Source organism: Scardinius erythrophthalmus, assembly GCF_964197995.2.
Source record: "Scardinius erythrophthalmus genome assembly, chromosome: 11".
Lineage (NCBI taxonomy): Eukaryota > Metazoa > Chordata > Actinopteri > Cypriniformes > Leuciscidae > Scardinius > Scardinius erythrophthalmus.
The window spans coordinates 31820500-31848462 of NC_138231.1; the positions used below are offsets into that span (position 1 = coordinate 31820500).

At 37.5% G+C, this 27963-nt stretch overlaps 1 protein-coding gene across 1 annotated transcript; it reads left to right on the top strand.

Annotated features, from left to right (window-relative positions):
• The first annotated feature begins 1619 nt into the window (after positions 1–1619).
• b4galt6 (UDP-Gal:betaGlcNAc beta 1,4- galactosyltransferase, polypeptide 6) lies at positions 1620–27618 on the top strand. Its single transcript, XM_081378694.1, has 9 exons — positions 1620–2417; positions 9559–9675; positions 10998–11111; positions 16888–17009; positions 17101–17217; positions 17466–17653; positions 19401–19523; positions 20182–20283; positions 24011–27618. The coding sequence occupies exons 1-9, from the start codon at positions 2303–2305 to the stop codon at positions 24156–24158; spliced, it is 1146 nt and encodes a 381-aa protein (XP_081234820.1). The 5' UTR covers positions 1620–2302; the 3' UTR covers positions 24159–27618.
• Positions 27619–27963: the final 345 nt, after the last annotated feature.

Here is a 27963-nt window from a genome sequence, read left to right on the forward strand (position 1 = left end):
TTAAATTCATTTTTGCTCTTTAGGCTATAAGGTTTATTGCAGGTGTAAACAGTGAATAAAATGCATTGATCAGACAGGTTGCTATAAACCATAAAGCTCATTTGATTAGAGAGAATAACCACCCCGTCCCCCTCTTGTCAATCAAGGTGGTTGATAACCCCCACCAGCCCCCAAGTAAGTTCCGTCCTCACATGGTTCCCTTGGGACCCCTAATTCTAATTCCCCTTTGCACCTTTAAGTCTCAGGGTTTGCACATGAAGACGGATGCCAACATAACCCATTCCGGTAACCCAGCGTGTCTTTGGTTCTGTCCTGTATGCCTGAACAGTGAAAACTATCAGAGTTTAGAGATGCTTGTTGTGTTAGATACCTTTAAGCCTATGCTGCCTAGCCCAAAGATGCTAATCAGTAGGCTACATGACAGTTGTACTCAATTTTATGGAATAACACCCAAAAAGTTTACTCCTTTTTGGAGAAAAAAGGTGTTTGGTAGTGACGTTCCTTAAAGTTACACACATAATTTCTTTTTCAACACATTCACTCAAAATGATGGTACCTATCTATCTATCTATCTATGAGGATATGAGAGAGAGGGACACGGGAATATTTCCTGATCAAAAATGTAGGGTGTGGTTAAAATCAGTCTCAGCCAATGGACTAAATAAAACACTGTTTTGGTAGTGACATGAAAATGCGGGACACATATTTTACATAAAGTTTCATGATTTACAAAGAAAATAATATATTTTTTAACTTAAAAAAAAAACGGAAAAGATTGAAAAAATTATTTTTCATTTTATTTCCACAAGTTTTTTATATATATATTATGCTTACTGATATTTTTAATATTATTGTAGGATTCAATGATCTTAGTAAACATCTAAGATTTGAATACTTAAATGCTTTTTTAATGTGTATTTATTTATTTTTAGTTGTGGGAAAGCAGTTTGCACCATTTCTGTAGAATGGCCCATACTAAACTCAGAACTGAAACTGTCCGTGTGTTGTTTTAATTTAAACACTTGAAAAATATGATGAAATAAATCACACAAACTGAAGCAATGAATCACACAGCAGTTGTGTTAAGTTTGGTGACCATACTGAGTTTGAGGTGTGTGTGTGGTGCTGGTATAATTGTGGGGACAAAATGTCCAATGTTTTTTTTTTAAAGGCTTCTCAGCAGTAGCCTATATGTCTTATAATGCAGAAATAAATATGCATATAGTTGTGTTTATATATATATATTATAAGTAGGCCTTATAAGTACTGTAGGCCTCTTCACAAGCTGAAAACATGAGTGGCCATAGAATTTTATTTTTTCCATTTTATTTGCACAGTATTCGCCCTCTTCTCTGTATTCTCTGCATTCATTGCACATTATAGATGCGATGTTGAATACAAAATAGGAGCTCAAAAACATTTTTATCAAAACAAAGCTTAAAAATTAAAATATTTCACCACCTCTCTGTCAGTGGTATAAGATAGGTACTTGCTGAAATTGTAAATTTGTTAAATGTTTCATATATTCCGATTTTTTTATCTGCCTTTTTATCTGAAGGTGGATGTTTTCTGCAACAGGCCCGTGAATGCTTTTATTTTGAAAACATTCCTCATGCGCTGGCAGCCATTTTGTGGGTCACGCCTACCGGAAACTGTGACTGCACCTGCACCGACAGCAGAACCGAAATCGAAGGAATCCCGGTCGAGCCTCGTCACGTTTCTGTCGGCTCTCCCACTCTCATCACCGGCTCTCCCGTCCCGCTCATCGCGGTTTGCTCTGCGGGTCGATCACCTTTTCACGCCGTCGTATCGCAGGGCTGATCGCTGGAGCGTGGGGAGATTTTACAGAGAGGGGGAAGGGGGAGAAGAGGGAGGAAGGGCAGGTCCCTCATCACCATCACTTTCACTCCCTTCATCATCTCCAAACATCATCATCATCATCATCAACGCGACGAGGCGTGTCTGCGCTTACTAGAAACATACCGCAACACTAAACCAGCAGCAACAGCAGCGGCACCGAACAAAATGAATCGCGTTGACCGCACGCCGAGCCCGGACGCCGTTTGATGTAGCACGTTTTATTATTTATTTATTTTTTTGATCTGGAATTTTCTTGACTTTGTTGGGAGAGCGATCGAGCACTGCGGCCTTGCATCCAACTGAATGAACGATGCGGACTTTACCAGCACCCTGATTTAGCTCCCCATTTCCCACGGATGACCGTTTCACCCCACCAAACAGCATCTCTTTTCTCCGTTCTGTGTTTTTATGGGAGTGACGGATAGCTAGTAGCCGGGATAAAATGTGGAAGTGGAGGCGGCTGATGCGGTTGTCCAACCGCTCCTTAATGGCCTTCATCTTTTTCTTCTCCATGTCCACGACCTGCCTCTACTTCATTTATGCGGCTCCTGGAATAGGTGAGTCCGTCTGATAACTCCCAGTATCACGAGTGATGTGATTAAACGTGTTAATCGTGTTTCATACATCACTGACTCCAGCTACTGATCATCACCTCCCATACAAGCACTAGTGACAGGTTGTTTAAAAAACCCAGTGAGCTATCTAACTAAACAGCCATTCAATTGCTATTGCTGTGATGCTCAGAAATGCCAACAATGCCATCCATTTAGGCGGTTCTGTAGGTTTTGAGACGCAGACGGTGTTAGATATTCGAGCACAGTAAATTCAGATTTGACTTTCAGTTTATGTTCCTCCTTGAGATATATTGATTAATGAGCTGTTATCGTGTTTATGTAAAGCTCATTTGCCTCTTGTTGGACCTGCTCATATACCACATGACTACGGAAGGTTAATTTGTCATTGAGCCTTATCCACCAGTTTTTGAAATATTATTATACCTAACGGTGTCCTAGTTATAACATGGAAGTAGATTCCCTCCCCTAATTCGGTTGGTAGGTTAGCTATTATGATATTTACAATTAAATTACTTATATTATATTACATTTTTAAATGGATATGAAATGCAATTAGTTGAACTTGAAGTTGAAGGGTTAGTTCACCCTTCAACTGGTTGCCCCCCCCCCCCCACAATTTAAAAAAAAATTTATCCCATAATTTACTCACCCTTAAGCCATCCTAGGTGTAGCTTATATGACTTCTTTCAGCCAAACACAATCAGAGTTATATTAAAAAATATTCTGGCTCTTCCAAGCTTTATAATGGGAGTGAATTGTAACTTCGATTTTTAAGCCCAAAAGTGCACATCCATCCATCATAAAAGTAATCCATACGACTCCAGGGGGTTAATAAAGGTCTTCTGAAGTGATTCGATGCGATTTTGTAAGACAAATATCCATAATTCTAACTTTATAAACTATAATCACTTCCTTCTTGTAACGGCCGTACACGAGTCAAGTTCCGGCAGAAGAGTGACCTCTGACCTGACGCATGTCTTATTGACAAATGTGGAAGCGCAGAGCAAAACAAAACACTGGTCACGAATTAAAATAGAAGTCTAAAATAAGAAATTTTTAAAGAGAAATGTCCAGAGGAGCTTGAGTTTGTTGCTCAGCCCGGTTTGTTTGAACACCAAGAGGCATTTACTCTCGCCTAAGCTTACGCTACTCCTACATCCTACATCATGCGTCAGGTCAGAGGTCACTCTTCAGCTGGAGCTAGACTAGTGTACGGCCGTTACCGGAAGCCAGTGATTATAGTATAAAGTTATAAATCTAAATATTTTTCTTACAAAAACCCATCACTTCACTTCAGAAGGCCTTTATTAACCCCCTGGAGTCGTATGGATTACTTTTATGATGGATGGATGTGCTTTTTTTTGGGCCTAAAAATCTAAGGTACCATTCAATCCCATTATAAAGTTTGGAAGAGCCAAGATATTTTTGAATAAAAGAAGAAAGTCATACCTAGGATAGCTTGAGGGTGAGTAAATTATGGTATAATTTTCATTTTGGGGTCAAGTAAACTGACCCAAGTAGGACTTCTACATCTTGTAATGTATGGAAACTATGTAATTTCATAATTAGGTCTACTTCTATTGTCTTTGAAATGGTTAAAGTGCCAAATATACTGACATGTATTTATGGTAATGTCATTTCTATTTAAACTTGTTGTTGTGTATTTACATATATTCGTAATTAGCAGTGTTAAAATGGCAATTTAGTATATTTTGCAGTTTAGAATAGGCCTAAGTGTAGCCTACTTCTTTAAAGCTCCAGTATGTGACTTTGGTATTTGACCACAAGAGGGCGCAGTTTCCAACAATAACAAAGGCGAAGCTTGATGACGCTATGAAGGAGGTGAAGATGGGAGATGTCGTTTGTAATGCTTTTTCACCATCTAGCGATATATCTACATGGAATTAATGAATCATGATCACGGATGAGGTAATTTATTCGTTTTTGTATTACCTGTATGTCTGATCGTATTATTTTATGTCATCATAATTAATGAACTGCAAGGAACGTGAAATGTTATGCTATATTATCCCGTTACAACATACAGCTATTTGTCAAATGATTTGTTTGGTTAATGTTGTGCAGTTTTACGTTTTTATGGTTAATGCCGTGTTGTTTAACGTGTTCAAACCAATATCTAAAAGTAAATTTGAACGAACATTTGCAAGTAATGACTAAATATATTTTTTTAACATCATATCCGATTGTATTTAATTGTACTGCCATAAGCTCGGTCACCACACGTGATAAAAAGCCTTACCAAAGTACAAAGAGCAATATAACTTTGTTTATAAGTGCTATTATTGACAGTTGCATGTCTTACCTGTCTCAATACACTCGCGAGAGTCTCTGTCAAGTCCAAGATAGTCGCGCAGCTCTCTCCATCTCGAAAACGCCTGGCCGATATTTATCCAGGTTTTATTCCTTCGTTTGTCACACAGTCTGCGTGTATCAGAATATGGACGCTTTCGTTTTGTTGCCACTTCAATACTCGCCAAAGAGTTCGTGATCCATAACAGCTATAACCATACAGTCTATGGCTATAACGCTTTAACCACCACTTCCGCATTTGACCATGCGATATTCCGGTGTGGTGGGTCATATTTTTAATTTTATTCTTTTTTTTATTCTTTGTCAGACGTCTTTATTGTTTATTGTGATAAGAAAAAAACCTCAATAAAGTTGTTGTAAAAAAAAAAAAAAAAAAAAAAAAAAAATCCGGTGTGGTGGAATATCCTATCACATGGTCCACACCGGAAAAAGGATTGCGTCACTGAGGCGCGACATTTCTTTTCCGGGACGGCCAGTTATTTAAAATAGGAATTTCTCTGAAATAAAAAATCTTTGGAGACTTTTGAGATATTGTAAGTACACAACTGGAGGAAATATATCACCCTGTGCAAGTTATTTTTGGAAATTTTATTACAAAATTCCTACATATTGGAGCTTTAAAGCATGACAAAAAATAAGCATAATGATTTAAAGTGTACTTTAAAGCAAAACCTTTGATTTGTCATTACTACAACTTAAGAAAGTTAAGAAACACTCTTCATAATGTAGGCTACTCTCGTCTTTACACTGTAGCTGTATTGGGATGCTCGCACAAGTGTGTCTTAAATCGTTTGCAGTTTGTCTCGACTTGCTTAACTGAATGTCTTCACAAATTTTGTGTCGTTGTTAACTAGCTGTAATATTTAACATCAGCCTGACTGCTGTTGTCCTGTTAGAATTTCAAAGAAAGTACATTTCACAGCCTTGAATAACAGTAATGTGTTCTTGACACATCAGTCTGCAGTTCTTTTTTCAGTGTCTGTACTAAAATCTTACTCTCAAACTCCAGGCAACCCTCCAACACATGCAGTACAACCAAATCCTGTTTAATAGCTCTTGCTGTGTTTGTATAATCAGTGCCCAAGAAAGGTAATGTTTTCCTCACTACTGTTTGACCAGTGTTCACTGGACTATGTCTAATATATGAAGAGCTCTGGGTGGTTAGGAAGAACCAATGTGTTTTTTTGTACCTTGGCTTGGACTGGAGTTAATTTTTTTGTACCATTAATGGCTGCTGTTTATATTCTGGCTTGAAGATTTGTATCAGCGTTGGGAATCTACTTGCTGCAGTGCAGTTTCCTACAGCAAAGCAATTTTTTTATAAATCTGACTGCCAAATAAAGCAGTTGTTTTCATTTCAACACTATACTTAAACAATTTTTTTTTAAAATATAATGGACAATATAGGTTTTGCATTATGCACATCTGATGTCTAGACACTACACATTTACAGTACCAGTCAAAAGTTTGGAAACATTACTATTTTTAATGTTTTTGAAAGAAGTCTCTTATGCTCAAAAAGCCTGCAGTAAAAAAAAAAAAAACAAAAAAAAAAAAACAGTAATATTATGAAATATTATTACAGTTTAAAATAATGGTTCTCTTTTTTAATATACTTTGAAATGTAATTTATTTTTGTGATGCAAAGCTGAATTTTCATCAGCAAGTACTCCAGTCTTTGGTGTCTTGTGATCCTTCAGAAATCATTCTAATATGCTGATTTATGATCAATGTTGGAAACAGTTGTGCTGCTTAATATTTTTTTTATAACCTGAGATACTTTTTTCAGGATTATTTGATGAATAAAAAGTTAAAAAGAACTGTATTTATTTAGAAGAGAAATCTTTTGTAACAATATACACTACCGTTCAAAAGTTTGGGAACAATAACTATTTTTTTTTTAAAGAAATTAGTACTTTAATTCAACAAGGATGCGTTAAATTGATAAAAGGTGATGGTAACGATTTATATTGTTAGAAATGTTTTTATTTTGAATAAATGCTGTTTTTATGAATAAATGCTGTTAACGTTTTACTCATCAATGAATCATGAAAAAAGTATTCCAAAAAAATATATTAAACAGCACAACTGTTTCCATCATTGATAATAACTGAGTATCAAATCATCAAGTTAGAATGATTTCTGAAGGATCATAAGACACCAAAGACTGGAGTACTTGCTGATGAAAATTCAGCTTTGCATCACAAAAATAAATTACATTTTAAAATATATTAAAAAAGAGAACCATTATTTTAAATTGTAACAATATTTCATAATATTATTATTTTTTTTTTTTTAACTGCAGGCTTGATGAGCATAAGAGACTTCTTTCAAAAACATTAAAAATAGTAATGTTTCCAAACTTTTGACTGGTACTGTATGTGGACAACCAGTTATAATTTACATATAAAATACTTTTTCTTCGGAATACACCCATATATAGTGGAATGGAGCTTTTTTGGTTTACAAGGTGAGGATTCCTCTGCTAGTGAGGTCCATAAATAAATCGTATAGAAGTTAGGCTAAATGGTAAACAAGAAAAAATGGCTTTGGTGTTTGGGTGTCATTATACTTTTGGCCACTTTCAACATTAATTAAATATATAATTTCATGTAAATATGAAAAAATGGCTTTGGAGTTTGGGTGTCATTATACTTTTGGCCACTTTCATTATTAATTATAATAATAAATAATTTTTAAATTTATATAGGCCTAGCGCTTTTCTGGGTACTCAAAGCGCTTTATATTGAAGGGGGGAATCTCCTCAACCACCACCAATGTGCAGCATCCACCTGGATGATGCGATGGCAGCCATATTACGCCAGAACGCCCACCACACACCAGCTTACTGGTGCAGAGGAGACAGAGTGATGAAGCCTATCAGTATATATGGGGATGATTAGGAGGCCATGATGGACAGAGGCCAATGGGCAAATCTGATTTTTAATGACCACATAGAGTCAGGACCTCGGTTAAATGTCTCATCCGAAGGACGGTGCTCTTTGACGGTATAGTGTCCCCATCACTATACTGGGGCGTTAGGACCCACACAGACCACAGGGTGAGCGCCCCCTACTGGCCTCACTAACACCTCTTCCAGCAGCAAACTGGTTTTCCCAGGAGTCTCCCATCCAGGTACTAACCAGGCTCAGTCTTGCTTAGCTTCAGTGGGCAACCAGTCTTGGGCTACAGGGCTGAATTAAATATATAATTTCATGTTAATATGAAATATTAATGCAATAAATATTACAGTTTTTATATGTGATGGATGAACAATATTAATGAAATGAGTTTTTATTTTTATTTTACACTATTTCAGCAAAATTAACTACAGAGAGAACAGGACCTTTTCACTTGCATGATTTTTGGTAATCAGTACAGCAGTTATCGGCCAATACTGATAAACTCAAACTATCCAAATGTCAACTGATATATTATCGAAAATGTACAGTGTATTGTTGTTAATGGCCTTCTCTGGCCCTCTTTAGTACACTTGTCCAAGTTGTGTAGCTTTGTGCATTTTAAAACACATCATAGGCTAGCTTCTATATTGTTTGGGGTTGGCAAGATTTTTTTTTTTTTTTTTTTTTTAACTTTCCCCACCAGTGTTTTTATTTAAAGGTTGACAGCCAGAATCAACTTTGGGCAAAAAACACAAGAGCTTTTTTCCATTTTTGAACTGTCACCATTGGCATATATCATCTCTGTGTAAAAATAAAATAATGATGATGTCATCTTTCTAAAGTCAATTTTACCCCCCTGTAATTTGGCTCCAACTCTCAGGTAAAAATGCTGAATTACTCAGTAAATATACATCCATGGCCATGACACACAACATTTTGGCTTTCATCACTATTTATGTTTGTCTTTCTTCTTAAAAAAGGAATTAACAAAAGCTGGGGAAGTTTCTGAAATTTGATTGATTTGACAGAATAACACAATAACTGTTTTCTGTTTTTATATTTTAAAATGTAATTTAATTATCTGATGGCAAAGCTGAATCATTTCTCCAGCCTTCAGTCACAAGTTCCTTGATAAATCATTCTTATGCTGATTTAAGGAGCATTTATTATTACTATCAATGTTGTTGCTTACTATTTTTGTGAAATTTGATACATACAGAAAACTGATACTGGTTCTGATTTCAAGAATATAATAGAAAACGTTTCCATATGCAATATGCAATATGCAAGCGAGCTTGTCCTTTACATGCAGTAACCAAAATATTATTCAGTCGTTTAAATATTAGTCTATGTGTCAAGAGTTTATACTTGTCTGCTTATATAGTTTGTCCCATAGCAGGATGTGAATCTCAGTTCAGACTTCCCTTCAGACCTACAGTTGATGCGTAATGGTTGACATTCTTCTTATCTCGGTTCATTTCTTCTCATATTTGGACTCAGAAATGTTGGACTCAGGAATGCTGGCATAATCATATTGTAGCGATTAACCTAAAACTACATTACACTGACAAGAGCTGAGGCTAAACCACAGACAGCCATTGATGCTTACAATGCAAGCTACTGATAGTTTCAGCATTTGCCATTTTCTAATAATGCTGCTCTTAAGAGCTTCTCAGTGCGAGGAAGAGGGGAAAAAAACTTTAATTTTTGCTGTCCAGTTACAAATGTTTTACAATATGGATATTTGCACATTTCTGATATGACACATTTTGTAATTGAGCAGCTCTGAGGTACTTGGTCATTGCACTGTTAACACACTGTAATGCACACGGTTTCCTCTTTACATCATTTGGGAAATTCTTTAAACGTTCTCTCTCTTTCTGTTTCAGTCAACACATATTTCTTCATGGTACAGGCTCAGGGTATCATGTTACGAGACAATGTGCGGACCATTGGTCACATGATCAGGCTATACACCAATAAGAACAGTACTCTCAACGGCACAGGTAAGAGTCAATGACATCTCTTCATAATAACATTGACCAGGCTCATCTTTGAACTGAACCCAATTGCAAAGGCCCAGGTATACTGTTCCGCATTTTGCTTTGTGTAGCGCACAGTTTAGTACGCAAGTCTTTCAAAATATACTCCACTGATCCTGAATGCGGATGGATGTGTTCAGTGAGTTTGTACTATAGCGCTCAAATGACTTGCTCATGTGTTGTTGTCCGTGTGCACAAAAAAATTTGTTTATACGGACATCAGAGAACTGAAATTTACATCACACAGACTGTCCACAAGCTGCAGCGGAACATTGACATGGGTAGTTAGTACACTTTCGGCTTAGTGGATCCTGTTCCTTTGCTTCAAGGTCAACATGAAGTCAATTTGACTGTATTTCCTCACTTAATGAATGTTCCTGGTCTCACTGTGAACTAGCCTGTTCGTTATGTTGTTCCACGGCAAAAAAAGTATTTGTAATCTCAGAAGTCAGAATTTAATAACTTGGTCTTCTTCTGAAACTCAAATCATCTGGGGCCTCATTTATAAAACTTTGCGTAGGATTTGCATCAGAAGTGGCGTACGGATGAAACATAGGACGTGCGTACGCACAGAAATATTCTGATTTATAAAACCGTGCGCACGCACATCCTACGCAGTTTTCCCTTAATAAATCACAATCAATTCTAAATGTAGCGCAGCTTTTGCGGCTTCATGTCACGCCCATAGTTGCCCATAAATAGTCCGTGAAACGCCCAGAATTAATATTCATCGATTGCGAAATCATGGCAAACACAGAGAGGAAAGGTGTTCGTGTAGGCTGTTAATTGTAAGACTTGCTTTGTGAAGTCTTCATGTTATTATGAGAGGCAGTATTGCCATTTCTTTTACACAACGGTCTACAGTTTCACACACTTTCACGTGTTTCTTCCATCTGCCGACGGTGTCGCCATTTCTCATTTCACCCGTTTTTGTGCGTACGCCTGGGTCAGACCATGCGTGAAGGACCGCACATTTTCCCGTCAAGTTTGCTTTTTATAAATACCAATTATTGCGTAGAGAGCGGCGTACGCCTTCTTTTGTGCGTACGCAACGTTTATAAATGAGGCCCCTGGTGTCATAGGCTGTTTAATGATCTTAACCAACAGCAAAAGAGCTATTTTAGACACTCATTCAGTCTGGCTCAATTCTTTTCACTGTCCAATCAATTCCCAATCGCCGCACATTTTATTCTCGTTGAATACCTTTTCACTCATGAATATAAATAAAATGGGATCGGCAATTCACATTAACTTTAATATGTCTTCGTCTGTCTTTCTTTTAACAGATTATCCTGATGGAAATAATTCTAGTGAGTATATCGCTCAACCAACCACATACCTCCCTGAGAACTTCACATATGCTCAGAACCTTCCCTGTCCTGAACGGTTACCTTCTATGAGTAAGTTAAGAATTTAATTTGTCTACTTGACTCAAATTATTTGAATACAGTTAGATGTTGCTAAGCCAAATATGCGATACTCAAATAAGTATACTTATTTGAGTATCGAATCCCGAAAAGTCAGCCTAATTAAAGCAGATAAGTTTACCTTATATGTGCACTTTAGTCAAGAGTATTTGTATACATACAAATACTTTTGACTAAATTGCACATATATACGGTAAACTTATTTGCTTAAATTAGGCTGATTTTTTTGGCTGCATTTGAAATCGCCCATGTAGTGGATGGAAAAACAGTTTGTGAAAAGAGAAGTATGTCCCTATTCATAAGACAGTTGGCAAAAAGTACATGGATAATCAAATTTTTCTGGATTTGTGAATGGTAGCGACGCAACTGATACTGTAGGTCACATCACAATGACAACATGGCTCTGGATTACATTCATACTATATAGTATAACATACTTTTTTAACAGTCATGAAGTAATTACTTATTCAAATTAAGCATCTACTCGACTAGAAAGTATGTGAATTTGGATACAGCCTTTGCCTTACTTTTCAGTATTGACATTTTTCTTGCTGCAATCATTCTTGGAATTATTATTTTTTTGTGCCAAACTTGGTGCAGTTCTTTATGGGGTTTCCCTCTCTGTGAGGGATACACGTGGTGGTCCATTTGCTTTTGGCCAAATGAATGCATCTTAAAGGGTCTTAGAAGGCAGCATAAAACAGCCTCTGTTTGAGGAGTGACTTTCTAGCCAATTTGCTTCTTAATCTAGATATCCCAGTTGTACGCTCTATCTCATTCGTCTCTCTGTGAGTAACACCCATCAAATTGGCTGTCAGAAGCTTTTAACTGGTATTCACTAGAGGTGTGACGACGCACTTATCTCACAAGACGAGACACAAGATTGGGTTCACGAGAACGAGATAAGATTTTTGCACAATATTTTAGATAAATCCTCAATGAAAAAATTCATCCCTTGAAAAATAGTCTGCAGGTGCATTATGAAATGTTTTAACCAATAATCTATGGGATTAATATCCTGCCATGATTCAAAACTGAAAATAAAGTTCTGAAAGGTTGAAACTAAGTGTTCGAAAACTCAAAATCTTACAAAAAACAGTTTTGCAAGATCGAAAAATAAGATTTGCAAGCTTGCAAAATGTAAAAAAATAAAAATATCTCTGCAAACATTATGTTGTTTTTGAGATTTCCTTCTTCAGAACTGCAAAACATTTTTTTACGATGTTGCGCAAACAATTTTTCAGAGTTTCAAATTTGTCAGTGTTCTCCCACTGTATTAGTTTGTTTTCCAGGGTTGAAACCTTGTAAATGGTGATCTGAAAACTGGTGTGCGAATGTGTGAAAAAAAAAGTTTTGAAACTCTGAAAACAGAGTTTTGCAGGCTTGCAAAGTGGTAAAAAAAAAAAATCTCTGCAAACATAATTTTGTTTTTGAGTTTTCCTTCTTCAGAAGTGCAACACTCTTTTTTACGGTGTTGTGCAATCATTTTTTCAGAGTTTCGAATTTGTCACTGTTCTCCCAGTGTATAGTTTGTTTTCCAGATTTGAAACCTTGTAAATGGTGATCTGAAAACTGGTGTGCGAATAGGTGAAAAAAAGTTTTGAAACTCTGAAAACTGAGGTTCGAAAGGGCGAAACTTATTACATTATATTACATTTGCACTCCTATTGCATACTATTTTTTCAGAGCTGAGTTTACAACACCCACTTTGCGGAGATACGGCCACACAGTTGCGAGCTTGCGACTCACGTGATTTGTGGCAGCGTTGTCACGCAGCTCTGCTCTGAAACTCTGAAACTCAGACTGAGCGAAAATGAAGCTTCGCAACTTCGCAACTTCAGAAAAAGCCTGGAGGGAGGGCCGTCTGCTCTTGGCCAATGCTTTGATGTCTGCTGACGTACAGTCCAGTCACAAGTCGTATTTACTGGAAAGGTGGGATTGACCGACTGCTCCGCCAATGACGAAAGCCAAAGTATTCATAAACTGATTGCACACTGGCACGTCAAAAGCGTGCGTTTCAGCCAACACGCGATTTGGCAAAAGCGCGCGTTCTTAATGTGCGTGGCCACGGAAACGTGTGATCTGCTATTTAAAACGATCTGCTATTTTATGATTAATAAAAATGTTTTTAACCACTATTTTTAAGACTGCTCCTCCCTGACACCCGTGGGACACTTGCCATTCTACATTTATAACAATAATATCTTAGTCTAAACCTAAAGTAATCTTGAAAAACTACATATAATTTAAAAGCTTTCAGACTCTATTAATTTATATTTGAAGACTAATTATCAAAAGAAATGACAGCAGTAGTAGCCTGGCTAACGTCAGACCACATGTTATGAACGTGTAAACAGGTAAACCAAACATATGTGCAAACGTGTGTGAAGTGTCCAAACAGGCGAAAAGAACGTGCTCGTTCCCTGTTCTCCTATCGCACGTCGAAGGCGTCATTGCTTGAGTCTGTCATGCTTTTGTCCCTATATGTGGTTTAGGACTCTTGTATTATCATTAAACCCAAGCAAAACAGCATGGAATTATCGATGGCAAATTTGACAGAGGAGAGGATTATAATCGGTGAGTTATTATAATCCAATAGTTATCATTTAGGTAAAAAGAAAAGAAAAAAAAAGAAGAAAGAAAGAAAACAGACAGTTTTTTATTTCAGCACCTCGGACAATCCCCTAATCCCTTCGTTTGAGACACATCTCGCAAATTTTCCAGTTGTAATTTCGGTAACAATTTAAAATAAGGTTTCATATATTATTGATCTTTGTTAATGTTTACAACGTTTACTAATTATTAAAATAAAAAGTAACAAATCTATAGTATTTGTTAACATTACTTAATGCACTGCGAACAGGGTACTAAAAGGGTACACTTCTCAGATTAGTAAAGTAAAACAAAGTTGTTAAATTAAATTTTTAAAAAGTTATGAAGTAACATGTTGTTTTTTATATATATTTACAAACCATTTTCAACCCTAAAACTTCAAGAAAATCAGTGCTAATATCTGGACAAGTTCTGGGCCAGATTTTAGGTTAATGTCTCAATAAATGAGCTTTAGGAAAGATTTTATTGTGCGCAGGACCAAACTTTTCCACTAGATGACATCCAGACTCCACCGATGACTCTTCGATTTCCATATATGTTTTTTAGTGATCTGAACCTTATATTTCCATACTATTCCAAATATTTATGAAGTAGACAATAGACATCCTATTCAGAAATAGTTTGGGCAGAAATGTTAATATTTGATTTGAATTTAATCTCTAAAACACATATAAAAATGTACGGAAAGAATCAAAGCGTGTTATAGTTTGCCTCCACATCACAAATGAAGAATCTATAGGCATTTATCTACTGCTGTAGCCTGGGTTTCCCCATGCTGCCTTGTTTTTCACGCTGCTAGGCAGCCTGGACACCATGGACCAGATTTTGAGAATGAGACGAGGTACTGACGTTAGCCAGGCTACTACTGCTGTCATTTCTTTTGATAATTAGTCTTCAAATATGAATAATAGAGTCTGAAAGCTTTTAAATTATATGTAGTTTTTCAAGATTACTTTAGGTTTAGACTAAGATATTATTGTTATAAATGTAGAATGGCAAGTGTCCCACGGGTGTCAGGGAGGAGCAGTCTTAAAAATAGTGGTTAAAAACATTTTTATTAATCATAAAATAGCAGATCGTTTTAAAAAGCAGATCACACGTTTCCGTGGCCACGCACATTAAGAACGCGCGCTTTTGGCAAATCGCGTGTTGGCTGAAACGCACGCTTTTGACGTGCCAGTGTGCAATCAGTTTATGAATACTTTGGCTTTCGTCATTGGCGGAGCAGTCGGTCAATCCCACCTTTCCAGTAAATACGACTTGTGACTGGACTGTACGTCAGCAGACATCAAAGCATTGGCCAAGAGCAGACGGCCCTCCCTCCAGGCTTTTTCTGAAGTTACGAAGCTTAATTTTCGCTCAGTCTGAGTTTCAGAGTTTCAGAGCAGAGCTGCGTGACAACGCTGCCACAAATCACGTGAGTCGCAAGCTCGCAACTGTGTGGCCGTATCTCCGCAAAGTGGGTGTTGTAAACTCAGCTCTGAAAAAATAGTATGCAATAGGAGTGCTAATGTAATGTAATAAGTTTCGCCCTTTCGAACCTCAGTTTTCAGAGTTTCAAAACTTTTTTTCACCTATTCGCACACCAGTTTTCAGATCACCATTTACAAGGTTTCAAATCTGGAAAACAAACTATACACTGGGAGAACAGTGACAAATTCGAAACTCTGAAAAAATGATTGCACAACACCGTAAAAAAGAGTGTTGCACTTCTGAAGAAGGAAAACTCAAAAACAAAATTATGTTTGCAGAGATTTTTTTTTTTTACCACTTTGCAAGCCTGCAAAACTCTGTTTTCAGAGTTTCAAAACTTTTTTTTCACACATTCGCACACCAGTTTTCAGATCACCATTTACAAGGTTTCAACCCTGGAAAACAAACTAATACAGTGGGAGAACACTGACAAATTTGAAACTCTGAAAAATTTTTTGCGCAACATCGTAAAAAAATGTTTTGCAGTTCTGAAGAAGGAAATCTCAAAAACAACATAATGTTTGCAGAGATATTTTTATTTTTTTACATTTTGCAAGCTTGCAAATCTTATTTTTCGATCTTGCAAAACTGTTTTTTGTAAGATTTTGAGTTTTCGAACACTTAGTTTCAACCTTTCAGAACTTTATTTTCAGTTTTGAATCATGGCAGGATATTAATCCCTTAATAATCTTGTAATGAATGTCATTTCAATTCTGCTTTAAGTATGAATTAACAAATGCATTGGAAGACAACAATATGTAAGTGCTGTAAAAGGTTTTGCCACAAACTCAACTGACTGGCTTCTCTCCAGTATGATTTCACAAAAGTCTCTTCAGACCTTACTGTACATGAATTATGAACTTCCAGAACTTCTGATTGAGGCTGTGTGTGGCCTCCTAATTGAACTCCTTTCCACAAATTGAACATAGAAATAAGAATAGTATAAACAACAAAAATAAATACGTTTTTTCTTAGTCTTATTAACTGCAAACGATAAGTGCAAGTGCAACCATAATCAAAGTACTCTCTCAATATTCAAAGTGCAAACAGAGACCAAAACCGAGACCACAACTTCAGTCCAGAGATAGGTTTGATAGGGGGAGACAGGCTATTGTATGCAGCCTAATTTGCAAGCATCAGGGAGCTCGCGTTTTACTTTCGGATTCGCGATCGCACGTACTCTGTGTATTGGGAGTAGCAGTGCTGAGCGCACATTCTACAAAATAAGACATTTATCAGACACTTAGGCTCTGTTGCACAACAAATCGTCCGCCATCATCACATGATCAGTGTACTGTGATTCCGGCTGCACTGTGTGCGACTGCAACTCGTGCTGGGTGAGCAGACGTTTGCAATAGTTTACAATGGTTTTTATTTTTTATAAAAACAGCAAAACAACAGTGAAGGGGGTCCCACGGTGGGCACCATAATGTAATGTGAATGTAGCAGTGGCATATTCTCTGCTAATTTCACCCTCAGGCTCCGTCATGGTGACATCGCGAGACAGCTTTTTCTCGACGAGAAATTTCATCACATTTTAGTCTCGCGAGATCTCGTGGCAGGAAATCTCGTCAAACCCCTAGTGTTTACACTCTCCTCGTGCAGAAATTTTAGTCTCAAAAATCTCGTTTTCTTATTTGCTTGCTGTTGTATTTCCTTGCAGAGGGTCAGATGGAAGTCAACATGACGGAGGTTCCTGTGGAGGAGATTGAAGTGAGGCTCAAACGTCTGGACATTAAATTTGGAGGCCACTGGAAGCCCAAAGATTGCAAACCACGCTGGAAGGTGTGTCACTGTTGTGGTTACATCGTTCAAAAAAGGTCATCAGGACATCAGCATGACTGCTTTTGTGTCTTTCTCTCTTCCTTTCTCTCAGGTGGCCATACTAATCCCTTTTAGGAATCGACATGAGCATCTTCCCATCCTCTTTCAGCATCTCGCCCCTATGCTCCAACGCCAACGCTTGCAGTTTGCCTTTTATGTCATTGAACAGGTATGCGCTCTATTACTTCAAAACTTTATTGCCATGACATATTTGTCTGGAATTTTTCCTGGTGTGCTCATCAATAATAATAACATACAATAAGACAACATAAAAAAATAAAAATGAATAAACACATGGACTTCCAGAGGCATTTATATGGAAACAACTAATGTACTGATGATTGAGAAAGTAAATGGGATGGAATTCAGTTAGTCTAGTCTGTGCATTTTTTCAGTCATGCTTTTATGTGCTTTCAGGCGGGTACTCAGCCGTTTAACCGTGCCATGCTGTTTAACGTGGGCTTTAAAGAGGCCATGAAAGACCTGGACTGGGACTGTGTGGTGTTTCACGACGTCGATCACATCCCAGAAAACGACCGTAATTACTACGGCTGTGGTCAGATGCCTCGTCACTTCGCCGCCAAGCTCGACAAGTACATGTACATGTAAGTGATCCGTCTGAACGATTTACTTTAGTTATTCTCTCTTTTCATTACTTTTGGGTAATTCCCTTTTCTGCTTTTTTCTGATTGTTTAACGTTTATTTTCTTTATTGCCCGGCTCTTGATGTTCCAGGTTTTTAATGCAGATAAGTTGAGTTCAGATTGTTTTCAAAGTGCGTATTTTAGACAATTCTAGTGTTTTAGAGCACACATTGTCGTGTTTAAGTGTGTGTGTATAAACTGTTGTGATGTTATCCACCGCCTGTAGACACTTGCAGATTTTAAAGGATATGTATTTTAGTTAGTTGGGTGTGTTTGTGCGGTTTTATCTTTCTGATTAAAATCTAAAATTAGCTTTTTCACTGAAACATTTTTTTTTTTTAATTCGTGGAATCAAAACCAGGAAATTTTCAAAAACCTATTCAAGAATGTTCAAAGCTTAATCTTGAATGTCACAAAATAATTTTTGAAAACAATACAGTTTCTTACTATTAACAACAGTGTCTTTTTGTGATTTGTTGCCTCTTTAGATTTGCCGTATTTCTCTGTGCCACTTCCTTGATCACGTGTGAACTGCCTTTTTACTTGCAAAACTAATTGGCTTAGTATTAAGACAAAACTAGATGAAGAAAACATTTGTGATTTCCTCAACATTAGCATTTGTAATTCAGCTTTAATTTGAGAGAAAATTTGAGGTCATCAAATTCACAGTATATTTGGGCTATTCAATATTCCAGGTCTATTTGCATTGATTTGAATGTTGTTGTTTTTTTGGCTATTGCGTTTCCTAAATAATGTCATTAATCTTGTTTAACCATTATTTTCTCCATTCTTTCATGCCATGGTTTAGAGTCTTTACCTATTTAAAAATTTTAAGGAATGTTGAAACATTTCCCTTTTTCCTCATTCATCTGATCCATGTCTGTCCAAATCATTTTCATGGGCTTTCGGAAACCTGTGTAATGTAGATGTGAAGGGCCTGAAAACCCTTAATCCTTAAGTTCACTTCCTGGTGTATTGTTTCTGCATATGTGTGTCTTGTTATAAGAGACTAGCTCACATATTTGGTCAAATAAATGCAGGGCTGCAGCAGTTCATCCTCATATTTTTGCATTTTCACAGCAGCTCATAAAACTTTAATGTAATGTAAGACTTAAATGGTTTTGGGACGTGGTGATTTTAGGACTGTTTGTTATGCAGATTATGTAATTTGTGTAATGAGGTGTAAACGCAGCTCTAATTGTCTCTCAAAAGTATTTGGGGTAGTTGGAGAATTTACCCTTATTTTGCATGTGACCAAAGACTGATTTAAGATCCCGTGGTTCAGCTTTGCTTTGGTTGAGTTTTAAGGACGGTTGTTCATGTGAACGTATTCTGGTTAAAACCAAAATGCTTTGTGGGGATATTGCAAGGAATTAAGTGTGCTGTAGTGTATCTCCTCATCACCCTGTGAAGTAGCATGATAGTCTGTGCTATTAAAAGGCTTGTTTTTTGTTGCCTATTGCTTTCAAGTGATTCCTGATGGTAAGGTTTCTGTTTCTTCTTTTTTATTTATTTTTTTCCCCGCTCCTTCTCTTGTTTGTTTGAACTTTAAGATTTTTTTTTATTTATTTTTTTTTACAAGTGATTGCATATTGATACTTTAGTTTACTGAGTGTTAAAGTGTGTGTGTGTGTGTGTGTGTGTGTGTGTGTGTGTGTGTGTGTGTGTGTGTGTGTGTGTGTGTGTGTGTGTGTGTGTGTTTTTTCAGTCTTCCCTACAACGAGTTTTTCGGTGGAGTAAGTGGACTTACTGTCGAACAATTCCTCAAGATCAATGGCTTTCCCAATGCATTCTGGGGCTGGGGCGGAGAGGACGATGACCTCTGGAACAGGTTAGTTATGTTTAATTGGACATATGTGCATATTTCTAAGAGCAGCATAACACATTTTATAACTGTCAGTTACTTTTGTTTATACCATGGTCTGGGTGAATACTCGATTCTGATTGGCTGCAGGGTGTCCGTTAAAAAGTGATAATGGACACCTAGGAAAGGCGTCCCGTCAATTTGCCTGATGACAGTTCTAAATGATTGCGCTGGCTCAAACTCACTGATCAACTGCTGCGGTTGGGTCGCTGTGGCCACGTTGCTTGGCAACGCCTGTATACGGGAGATATTAAATAGTGCGCTCGACTTAATAAATAAAAACCCTCACGATTTTTACTCTAAAACACATTAAAGTATTATTAATTGATTAAATATTTCTTTCTTTCGTAAGTAACCATGGTATAAGCGGGTTAATGCCCTTCGAGGTGTCCATTATCAGGTTTTAATGGACTTCGGCGGAGGCAACCGCTCACGCCTCGCCGTCGTCCATTAAAACCTGATAATGGACACCTCGAAGGGCATTAACCCTTACGTAACAACAATTTATTGCTTCACCATATTTCTGTGTGTGACTAAAGTACGTGTCATGTTATCATAAACAAATAGATTTATATTTAACAGAAACGTGTGTGTGTGTGTGTGTGTGTGGGTTTCTTTTATTCAGGGTTCATTACGCAGGTTTCAATGTGACCAGGCCAGAAGGTGATATTGGCAAATACAAATCTATTCCCCATCACCACAGAGGAGAAGTGCAGTTCCTGGGGAGGTCAGTTCACACACACATATGTAAACACTAGTCTATGAAGTTTGGTTACTGTAGGTGTAAAGAGGTGCACTACAGAGCACCTCAAATACAACCATATAAAAGGGTACTGTGTAGATGGTTGTGTATCGTTTGAATTTTCACGATTCTGATTCTGCTTATCGGTTCTGATTCTTATCAATTCCTAGTTTCGATTCCAATCAGGTAAAAAAAAAAAACTTAGATATCATTCACATTTATTCTAAGTCTTATTGCAAAACATTTCATTGTAGCTGAATACCATGCACAAAAATCAACAGGCTAAATAACACTTACACAAGAAACATTTGTCTATAGTAAAAAAATACCATAGCAAAAACAACTAGCCTAACTATAATAAATTGCAAGCATTATTAAAGACAAGTAACACTCTGTAAAAAAAAAAAAAAAAAAGCAGTCACACTAACAAGTTATTCAGTCAAGAATAGCGAGTGAATTTTCTGTTTTTTTTGTTTGATTAACTTTATTCTAGAGACTGCAGCAAGAATATTAGGCTGCTGTCACTTTAAGAGTTGCACAGATCCAAAATACTGTTACATATGCGTTTTCTTTGTCTACTGTTTATGTTCACTTAAGACATAACCGAGGATATTTTGACATATTTTTGTGCATTTGTCTGTTCAAGTGCAAAAAGACGTGGAAGAGAACTCAGTTCAGTATTGCACGCTATACAGTATGAGAGGTGGCTTTTTATGTCCATGTTTTGAATGTCCGCAGCACAGAAAATAGCGAACGGTTTAAAGTCATGTTAAAATGCACACTAAGGAATTGTACGGAAGCCCTGAACCGCAACGTAAAAAAAAAAAAAAAAAAAGTGTAAAAAAAAATCTAGCATTTCGAGATTAAAGTCGAAATATTTCAAGAATAAAGTCTTCCGTAGATGTTGCGTGTGTGCTTGCCGTTAATTCACATTGCCGCACAGGCTTTCATGCGTGTGTGTGCGTGCGTGTGTGTGCGTGTGTGTGTGTAAACTGGATCTACACAAAATAATAGCTTTTTACTTTTATCTGGGCTTTCAACAAAAGGAAATTCTACAGGTCTACCAACATGGCATTAAGCTATAGGACGTTATAAAATATACTGCGCCGGAATAGACTTTAGCCTACAGGCGAAAACACTTTTCAGACTGGATCAAGATATCCAACTTTATGAATGAATGAGGCATTTATATAGCACTGTAGGCCTACACTTAAAAACGCTTTACAATAATTTCAGGGAATCTCTCCTCAACCACCACCAGCGGTTTTTATATTTGAGGAAATCACGGGATCCGGCCAAATGATTGGATTAGATACAGAATGATGCACTTAAAATGTATCCAGAACGTATTTACGGTGAAGAGGGAGACAGTGCGGCTACTGTTAAGTGTTCTTGACCCAGATAGTGTTGCCTATTATAGACGAGCACGAAAACGCGTCAAAAACACTGCCACATAAAGTTTCGACCAGATTGTGAACCTACTCCGGCGAAGTCTGTGCTCGTCTATAGGCAACGCCATGGTAATGCATGTTGGTAGATTGGCACCTGTCGAATTTTCTTTTTGTTGGAAGCCCAGATAAAAGTAAAAAGCTACTATTTTGTGTAGATCCATGTCCGAGGACACACACACACACACACACACACAATTCAGAATTGGAAACGCCCTCTGCGGCAGTGGACGCGCATCGTTATGAATGCACACACACGCAGCTTCTACGGAAGACTGTATTCTCGTAATGTTTCGACTTTATTCTCTAAATGTTTCGACTTTATTCTCGGAATGTTTCGACTTTAATCTCGAAATACTAGATATTTTATTTTTTTTACAGATTTTTTTTTTTTTTACGTTGCATTTCAGGGCTTCCGTAGAATTGATAAGAGGAATCGAAATTTTTATTTTATATCCAGTATCCGATTCCTGGCCTTAAGTATTCGATTCCAGAATATGTCAATCTCAAGTTGTGCCCATACTTAAAGGGTTAGTTCACCCAAAAATGAAAATTCTGTCAGTAATTACTCACCCTCATGTTGTTCCAACCCCGTAAAACTTTCGTTCATCTTCGTAAACACAAATTAAGATATTTTTGATGAAATCTGAGAGCTGTCTGACTCCTTCATAGGCTTCTAGGCAATTTCATTCTGCCCATCCAGAAAAGTTAGAAAAAACATTGTTAAAATAGTCCAAGTGACTACAGTGGCTCAACCTTAAGTTTATCAAGCGACGAGAATAATTTGTGTGCGTGAACTCAAATCAGAGGCCCACACAGAAGAAAATGAATAGTTGAATAAAGTCGTTATTGTTTGTTTTTTTGCGCACAAAAAGTATTCTCGTCGCTTGATAAACTTGAGGTTGAGCCACTGTAGTCACTTGGACTATTTTAACGATGTTTTTACTAACTTTTCTGGACCAGCAGAATGAAATTGCCTTGCAGCCTATGAAGGAGTCAGACAGCTCTCAGATTTCATCAAAAATATCTTAATTTGTGTTCTGAAGATGAACAAAAGTTTTACGAGGTTGTAACAACATGAGGGTAAGTAATTACTGACATAATTTTTATTTTGGGTGAACTAACCCTTTAATAGCCGACAATTCCAACGCGTGTGCTAAGTTTGAAGAGTTTGAGCATGTTAAGGCCCCCAAAATCCCCCAAAAGGTTGAAAGAAAAATAATAATAATGAGAATCCTTAGAAAACAATAGGACCCTGGGCTTGGGCCCTAAAAACAGGAACTGCATGCTTAGCAGAGGGGTCGACACTGAGGAAGCATCTTTTTTTGTTCTAACAAGCACTTTGTGAAGGACAATAGGGGTTATGCGGAACGCCCAACGTTCGAACCGGAAAACAGGTATAAGCATTTCCGGTTTGCACTTCCGTACGCATCTGCAGCAGTAGGTGATCTCTGAGGTGACTTATTTTTCACTTTTTTAGAATACAATTCTTATTTCTGTTTTAATTAAAATGTCACGAATGCTTAAGTATCAGAAAAATAAAATTACATAAGAAAAATAAAATGCAGTCTTCATTTGATTGTTTTAATCATCTGCAAGCAAATATAAAAGGTTAAACTACTGATAGCATACAAGTCTAAACTAACTTACTGATAGTTAGCTAACTCTACATTGGGTGTAATTAGCAAAGCTAAATATACTACCTTACATACCTTCATAATCATGAATAAATGAGGAGGCGTAAAACTTAAATCCTTTATCTAACGGAGTACTCAGGGCTCTGGAAGTCTGTTTGGTAATACGATGTACATCTGAAATGGATAGAATGGGTAGCTCCTGTAAACACCGGCTATGAAAGGTCGCCATTCCTACGCTGTGTTTACCTCAATAGCTGAGGACCGGTAGTAGTTATATCTGTTTTGTAGAACCCGGAAGTATGTTGCGCATAACCCCTATTGTCATTGCTCCACCTTCATCCTCAATCTCCTTTCTGTTTATCCCCAATTTTGGAGGCTAGGACTTCAAGAACTAAGATTTTGAGATTTTGATCTTTTCACTGCACTGTTCGATCTTTACCTCTGACCTGCTTACACTTCACTTGACCTTAAACAAAAGTTGCATTCATCTGTTGCTGTGTAGCATAGAGTGGATTGACCTATGTGTGACAAAAACATATTTGCAGTCATACGTATATAGATCTCTGCAAGTTGTAGCAGATTATCTCAAGGGCACACTAACCCACGTTCATCTCGCCCTCCCCTCAGGTACAAGTTGCTGAGGTACTCTAAAGAGCGACAGCATCTGGACGGCTTAAACAATCTGAAGTACTCTCCGAAGATCTCTCTGAGCAGCCTGTATAAGAACATCACGGTCAATTTGAATCCCGAGCTCGCCCCCATAGCAGAGTACTGACAGGCTTCGCCCCCTCTGCGTGACCCCGAGTCAGAAAATGTGATGTATCGATGCCAAATGCCCTTAAAAACAGGAGTGAGGAGGGCAAAGGCCTGTCTAATGCACAGTTAGTTGTGTGACGTGAGTGTGTGTGCGTATGTACGATTACTGGATCATATCTGTGAAAGTGTATTAGCGTGACTGCGTGCGTTTAATTGCATGTTCCTATGTCCATGCTGGCTTTAGTGAATCAGATCACAACACATTTTAAAAAAAGGTGGGGAGTGCCAGCGTCAACAAATCAGATGTTTACTGCGAAGCCTTAATTCAATTTTATAGGCTATCAATCTCTAGATCTAGTCATCTGTGCTTACATTGTAGAAAGCTTGGTTTTACATTACAACAGCACTCTTGACGCCAATAGACATTTTGTCATGTTCTGTTAGTATAATTTTTATACATATCGTTTTTTAAGAGACAAATTGTTTAGAAGACGTCAATGCAGTTTAAATGGATGTATTTTAAATCTGTCCTTCACTTCAACTTTTTTTTCTTGTATTACGATATACATTTCACCTTGGTGGTGTGAAGTTTATTTTCCCCCCAATTCCATGGCTAAACAGAAGGCTGTGATGACTTGCGTGCATGACCCTGACTCCCATGTAAATAACTGGCCTTTTAAACAATGCTTTAGCTTTGTCCCCCAAAAGACGCCTGTGATTCCAGTGGAAACACTCTTCTTTTTGGCAGCTAATTGTTGTTTTTGACTTCTGTTTATTATTTTTTTATTCTTCAATGGTGTGGGACAGGACTGACAGTCAAAAAAAATATCAGCAATGACTGCAGAATGCAAAAAAAGAATCAAAAACAGAATACTGATATCATTACCTGCTGCATGCCTTAATTTATTTTTTGTTAAATGCATTTTGTCTTAAAGAGTACTGACTGGTACTCTTTTCTTGTCTTTCCTTTTGTTAATAGCATAATCATTCTCATGTCTCACTTTTGAAGTGCACTCCAATGTAGTAAAAGATATGACTGAAATGATAGCAAGGTGTTTAGGAGACAGGTCGTTCGCAGGATGGCCTGTAGGTCAGTCAGGTTCGCAGCTGCTAAAGCCAAACGCCCTTCGCAGGGTTTGGCGTGTGTCTCAACCTGTGTGTTTTTGTCTGTTTGTGCGTGTAGCTCTCAGTGTGAAGTACTGGGTGATGTTGCACTCCGGTAGGGCCAAGATGAGAGAGCGACTTCGCCGTTGCTCTTGAATGGCATTCGGAGTACCCTTGGGCCATGACGACTTTATGCTGTTAAAGTTTTGAGCATTACAAGCTGTTGATACATGTTTGCCTTTTGTATATAATTTTTTTTTTTTTTTTTTTTTGAGTTGTCGATGTACCATACATTGCTTTAGTTTTTTTTTTGTGTATATTTTAAGTTATCTAAATGTTCTAAAACTGCTATTTCATATCTTCTCATGCTATCTGTGTGCGTGTGTATATGTGTCCACTCAGAATTACACATTGAAGGTGAGATTTTGTCAGCACCATGGTTTGCGACATCAACTGGACTTAATGACACTTGAAGTTGAGACATTCACAGCTCACAAAAACGCTTTATTGCACCTGCTTTCAAGGCTTTTTGTAGGTTCTTTCCATCTGCATGTCTCTGAAGTGTAGTTGAGCCGTGGCATCTCTGAGATCCTCAGCTTGCTTTGTCTTTTTCTCAGTGGATGATTTCCTGAAACCCTAGTATGGTCTCTTCCCATTGATGGTGTTCCCGACGTGATCTCCAGTGCCCAGTCTGTTGTTTACAGTCTCTTCTTAAACCATCAGACTAGCAGTTGGGTCTAATCAGACCCGTTTACTGTGGTTACAGGTTACAAAATAAAACATTTGACCAACCCCGATGAGGAATTTAAAAAAATTCTGTCATTTCAGAAATGAACTGAATATAATATACTTAAATGGAGGTTACTGGTGCCAAAGTCTGCTTTTCCTCATTAAACACACCCTTTTTAATCTCTTAATTTTTCAGCATTGTGTGGTAAAATTTAACTCTAGGACGTAATCTCAATCTAAACATTTCGAGCCAGTCGCTTTGAAGGTCTGCCAGTGTTTTTTTGGCAAGCATGAAGCGAGTTTGTATATGAGTATGTGTCATATGCAGTCTAGTGTAAGAGGATTGCTGTAGGCTAGAGAATGAAGTGGAACACGGCTGAAAAAACCCTCGCCTCGCTTTTCCACCGCACAGGGCCAACAAATTTACATAAGCAAAGTTGGCGTCAAATATGGGATGCCAAGCTATTGTTTTACGCCCTGTGTTCGTGTTGAGGCAGCTGATGAGATTAATAGGTGTTGTTTAATGTAGAAATAGAGGTATTTTAGACCAGTTATAGGCTTTCGAAGAGGGAAAGTGTGGCTAACAAGTACTAGTTACCAGAATGCTGAAATAAAGAAGTATCATTCCATCTTCACAGTGCACTGTTTTCTTGTTTTGCAGGCAGTAGGCCACACTTTAGTGTGCTAACAGAGTGAAAAAGTGGTCTTATGCTGCAATACGGAGTCGGTTAGGCCTGTTACGGATTGTGTTAATCATTAGCTTTTGTGCCACTGCAAAATGCTTTTATTTGGTTACACAGATTGGTACTGAAATTTACACAACATTCTTAAAGTGAGGTGGGTAATGTTAAGTTGATTTGATTTTTTTTTTTTTTGATTTTTTTTTACTTTTTGGTGGTGGTGGTGGTGTCATGCCCCATTCCCCTGATATAAAGTGTTGTTTTTTTTTTTTTTTTTTTATGGGAAACTGACTGCCCTGGTGTGTTTGGATCTGGTTGTAAACCAGTTGTAGCTTTTAAGGAAGATTTGTTCAGTGCAGTCATTGGTCTGCTAATTTAGATTCATCTCATCTCATTTTCCACCCCAAACCGACCCCTCTCATTGCTGCCCCATCCTGTTCAGCTGTCTATCGAAAATATCCAGAAGAAACAATAGATAATTTTAAAAGATAATTTATTCACCATTACAGATCTGTAATGTGTAGAGTGTTACATTTTTGCAGTATTCATATTTGTGCCTTGATTTTTCTTTTTCTTTTTTTTTCTTCAATTTCGCATTGTTTGTTGGGATGTGCAGTGGGTTGCGTGTGGATGGTGTTTAAAATTAGAATTGGGAGTACATTTTTCTTTAACTAAATTTTTTATTTCAATCTGGAGCTGTGTCTATAAATCTAAAATGTCTGCTGGTCATTCAGTGGGAACTGAAAACATGAGGAATTTCTCCCGTGTTTGTATATCCAATGTTGAGGGTCCACTTTAACTGTAACACCAGTATGAGAAGCAGAATGTCTTGAGATGCCAGCTGCTTCGACTGACATGTACAATCTTGGTTCCAGACTTCTGTTTTGTTTTGTTTTTGTTGTACCGGTCTGTTCACTGCATTTCACTCTGTAATGATCATTAAAAGACTTTATAGTTGAAAACTTATTCTGAGTCTGATCTCTTCAATTGGTCTAAGGGTGAGCGGGTGTAATCAGGGTCCAAAATAACTCTTGCCAAGCACCAAATGCAAGTGAATTTTTTTGTTTTGTTTAAGAAATAAAGTTACCCTATTACAGGCAAGCCACAAAGACACTTGTTAATGTTTAAGTTGACATTGTTTAAAGGTTGTGACGCACCAAGCCGACGTCAAAGAACTTCCTCATACGTCTGGGTTAAGAAGCTGCGCTTGAAACACCGCAAACACTACAGCTGACTGCCAACTAGCATGTGCGTTCTGCATTTGCGTGCAAGGAAATAACTGTAGGCTATATAGACTGGTATCAATAATCT

Excerpts from the sequence above, each read along its gene's own strand:
- b4galt6 (XM_081378694.1), top strand. The coding sequence starts at position 2,303 with ATGTGGAAGTGGAGGCGGCTGATGCGGTTGTCCAACCGCTCCTTAATG. Across the intron at positions 17,010-17,100 it reads ATTGCAAACCACGCTGGAAG|GTGGCCATACTAATCCCTTT; the intron begins GTGTGTCACTGT and ends CCTTTCTCTCAG. Across the intron at positions 19,524-20,181 it reads GACGATGACCTCTGGAACAG|GGTTCATTACGCAGGTTTCA; the intron begins GTTAGTTATGTT and ends TCTTTTATTCAG.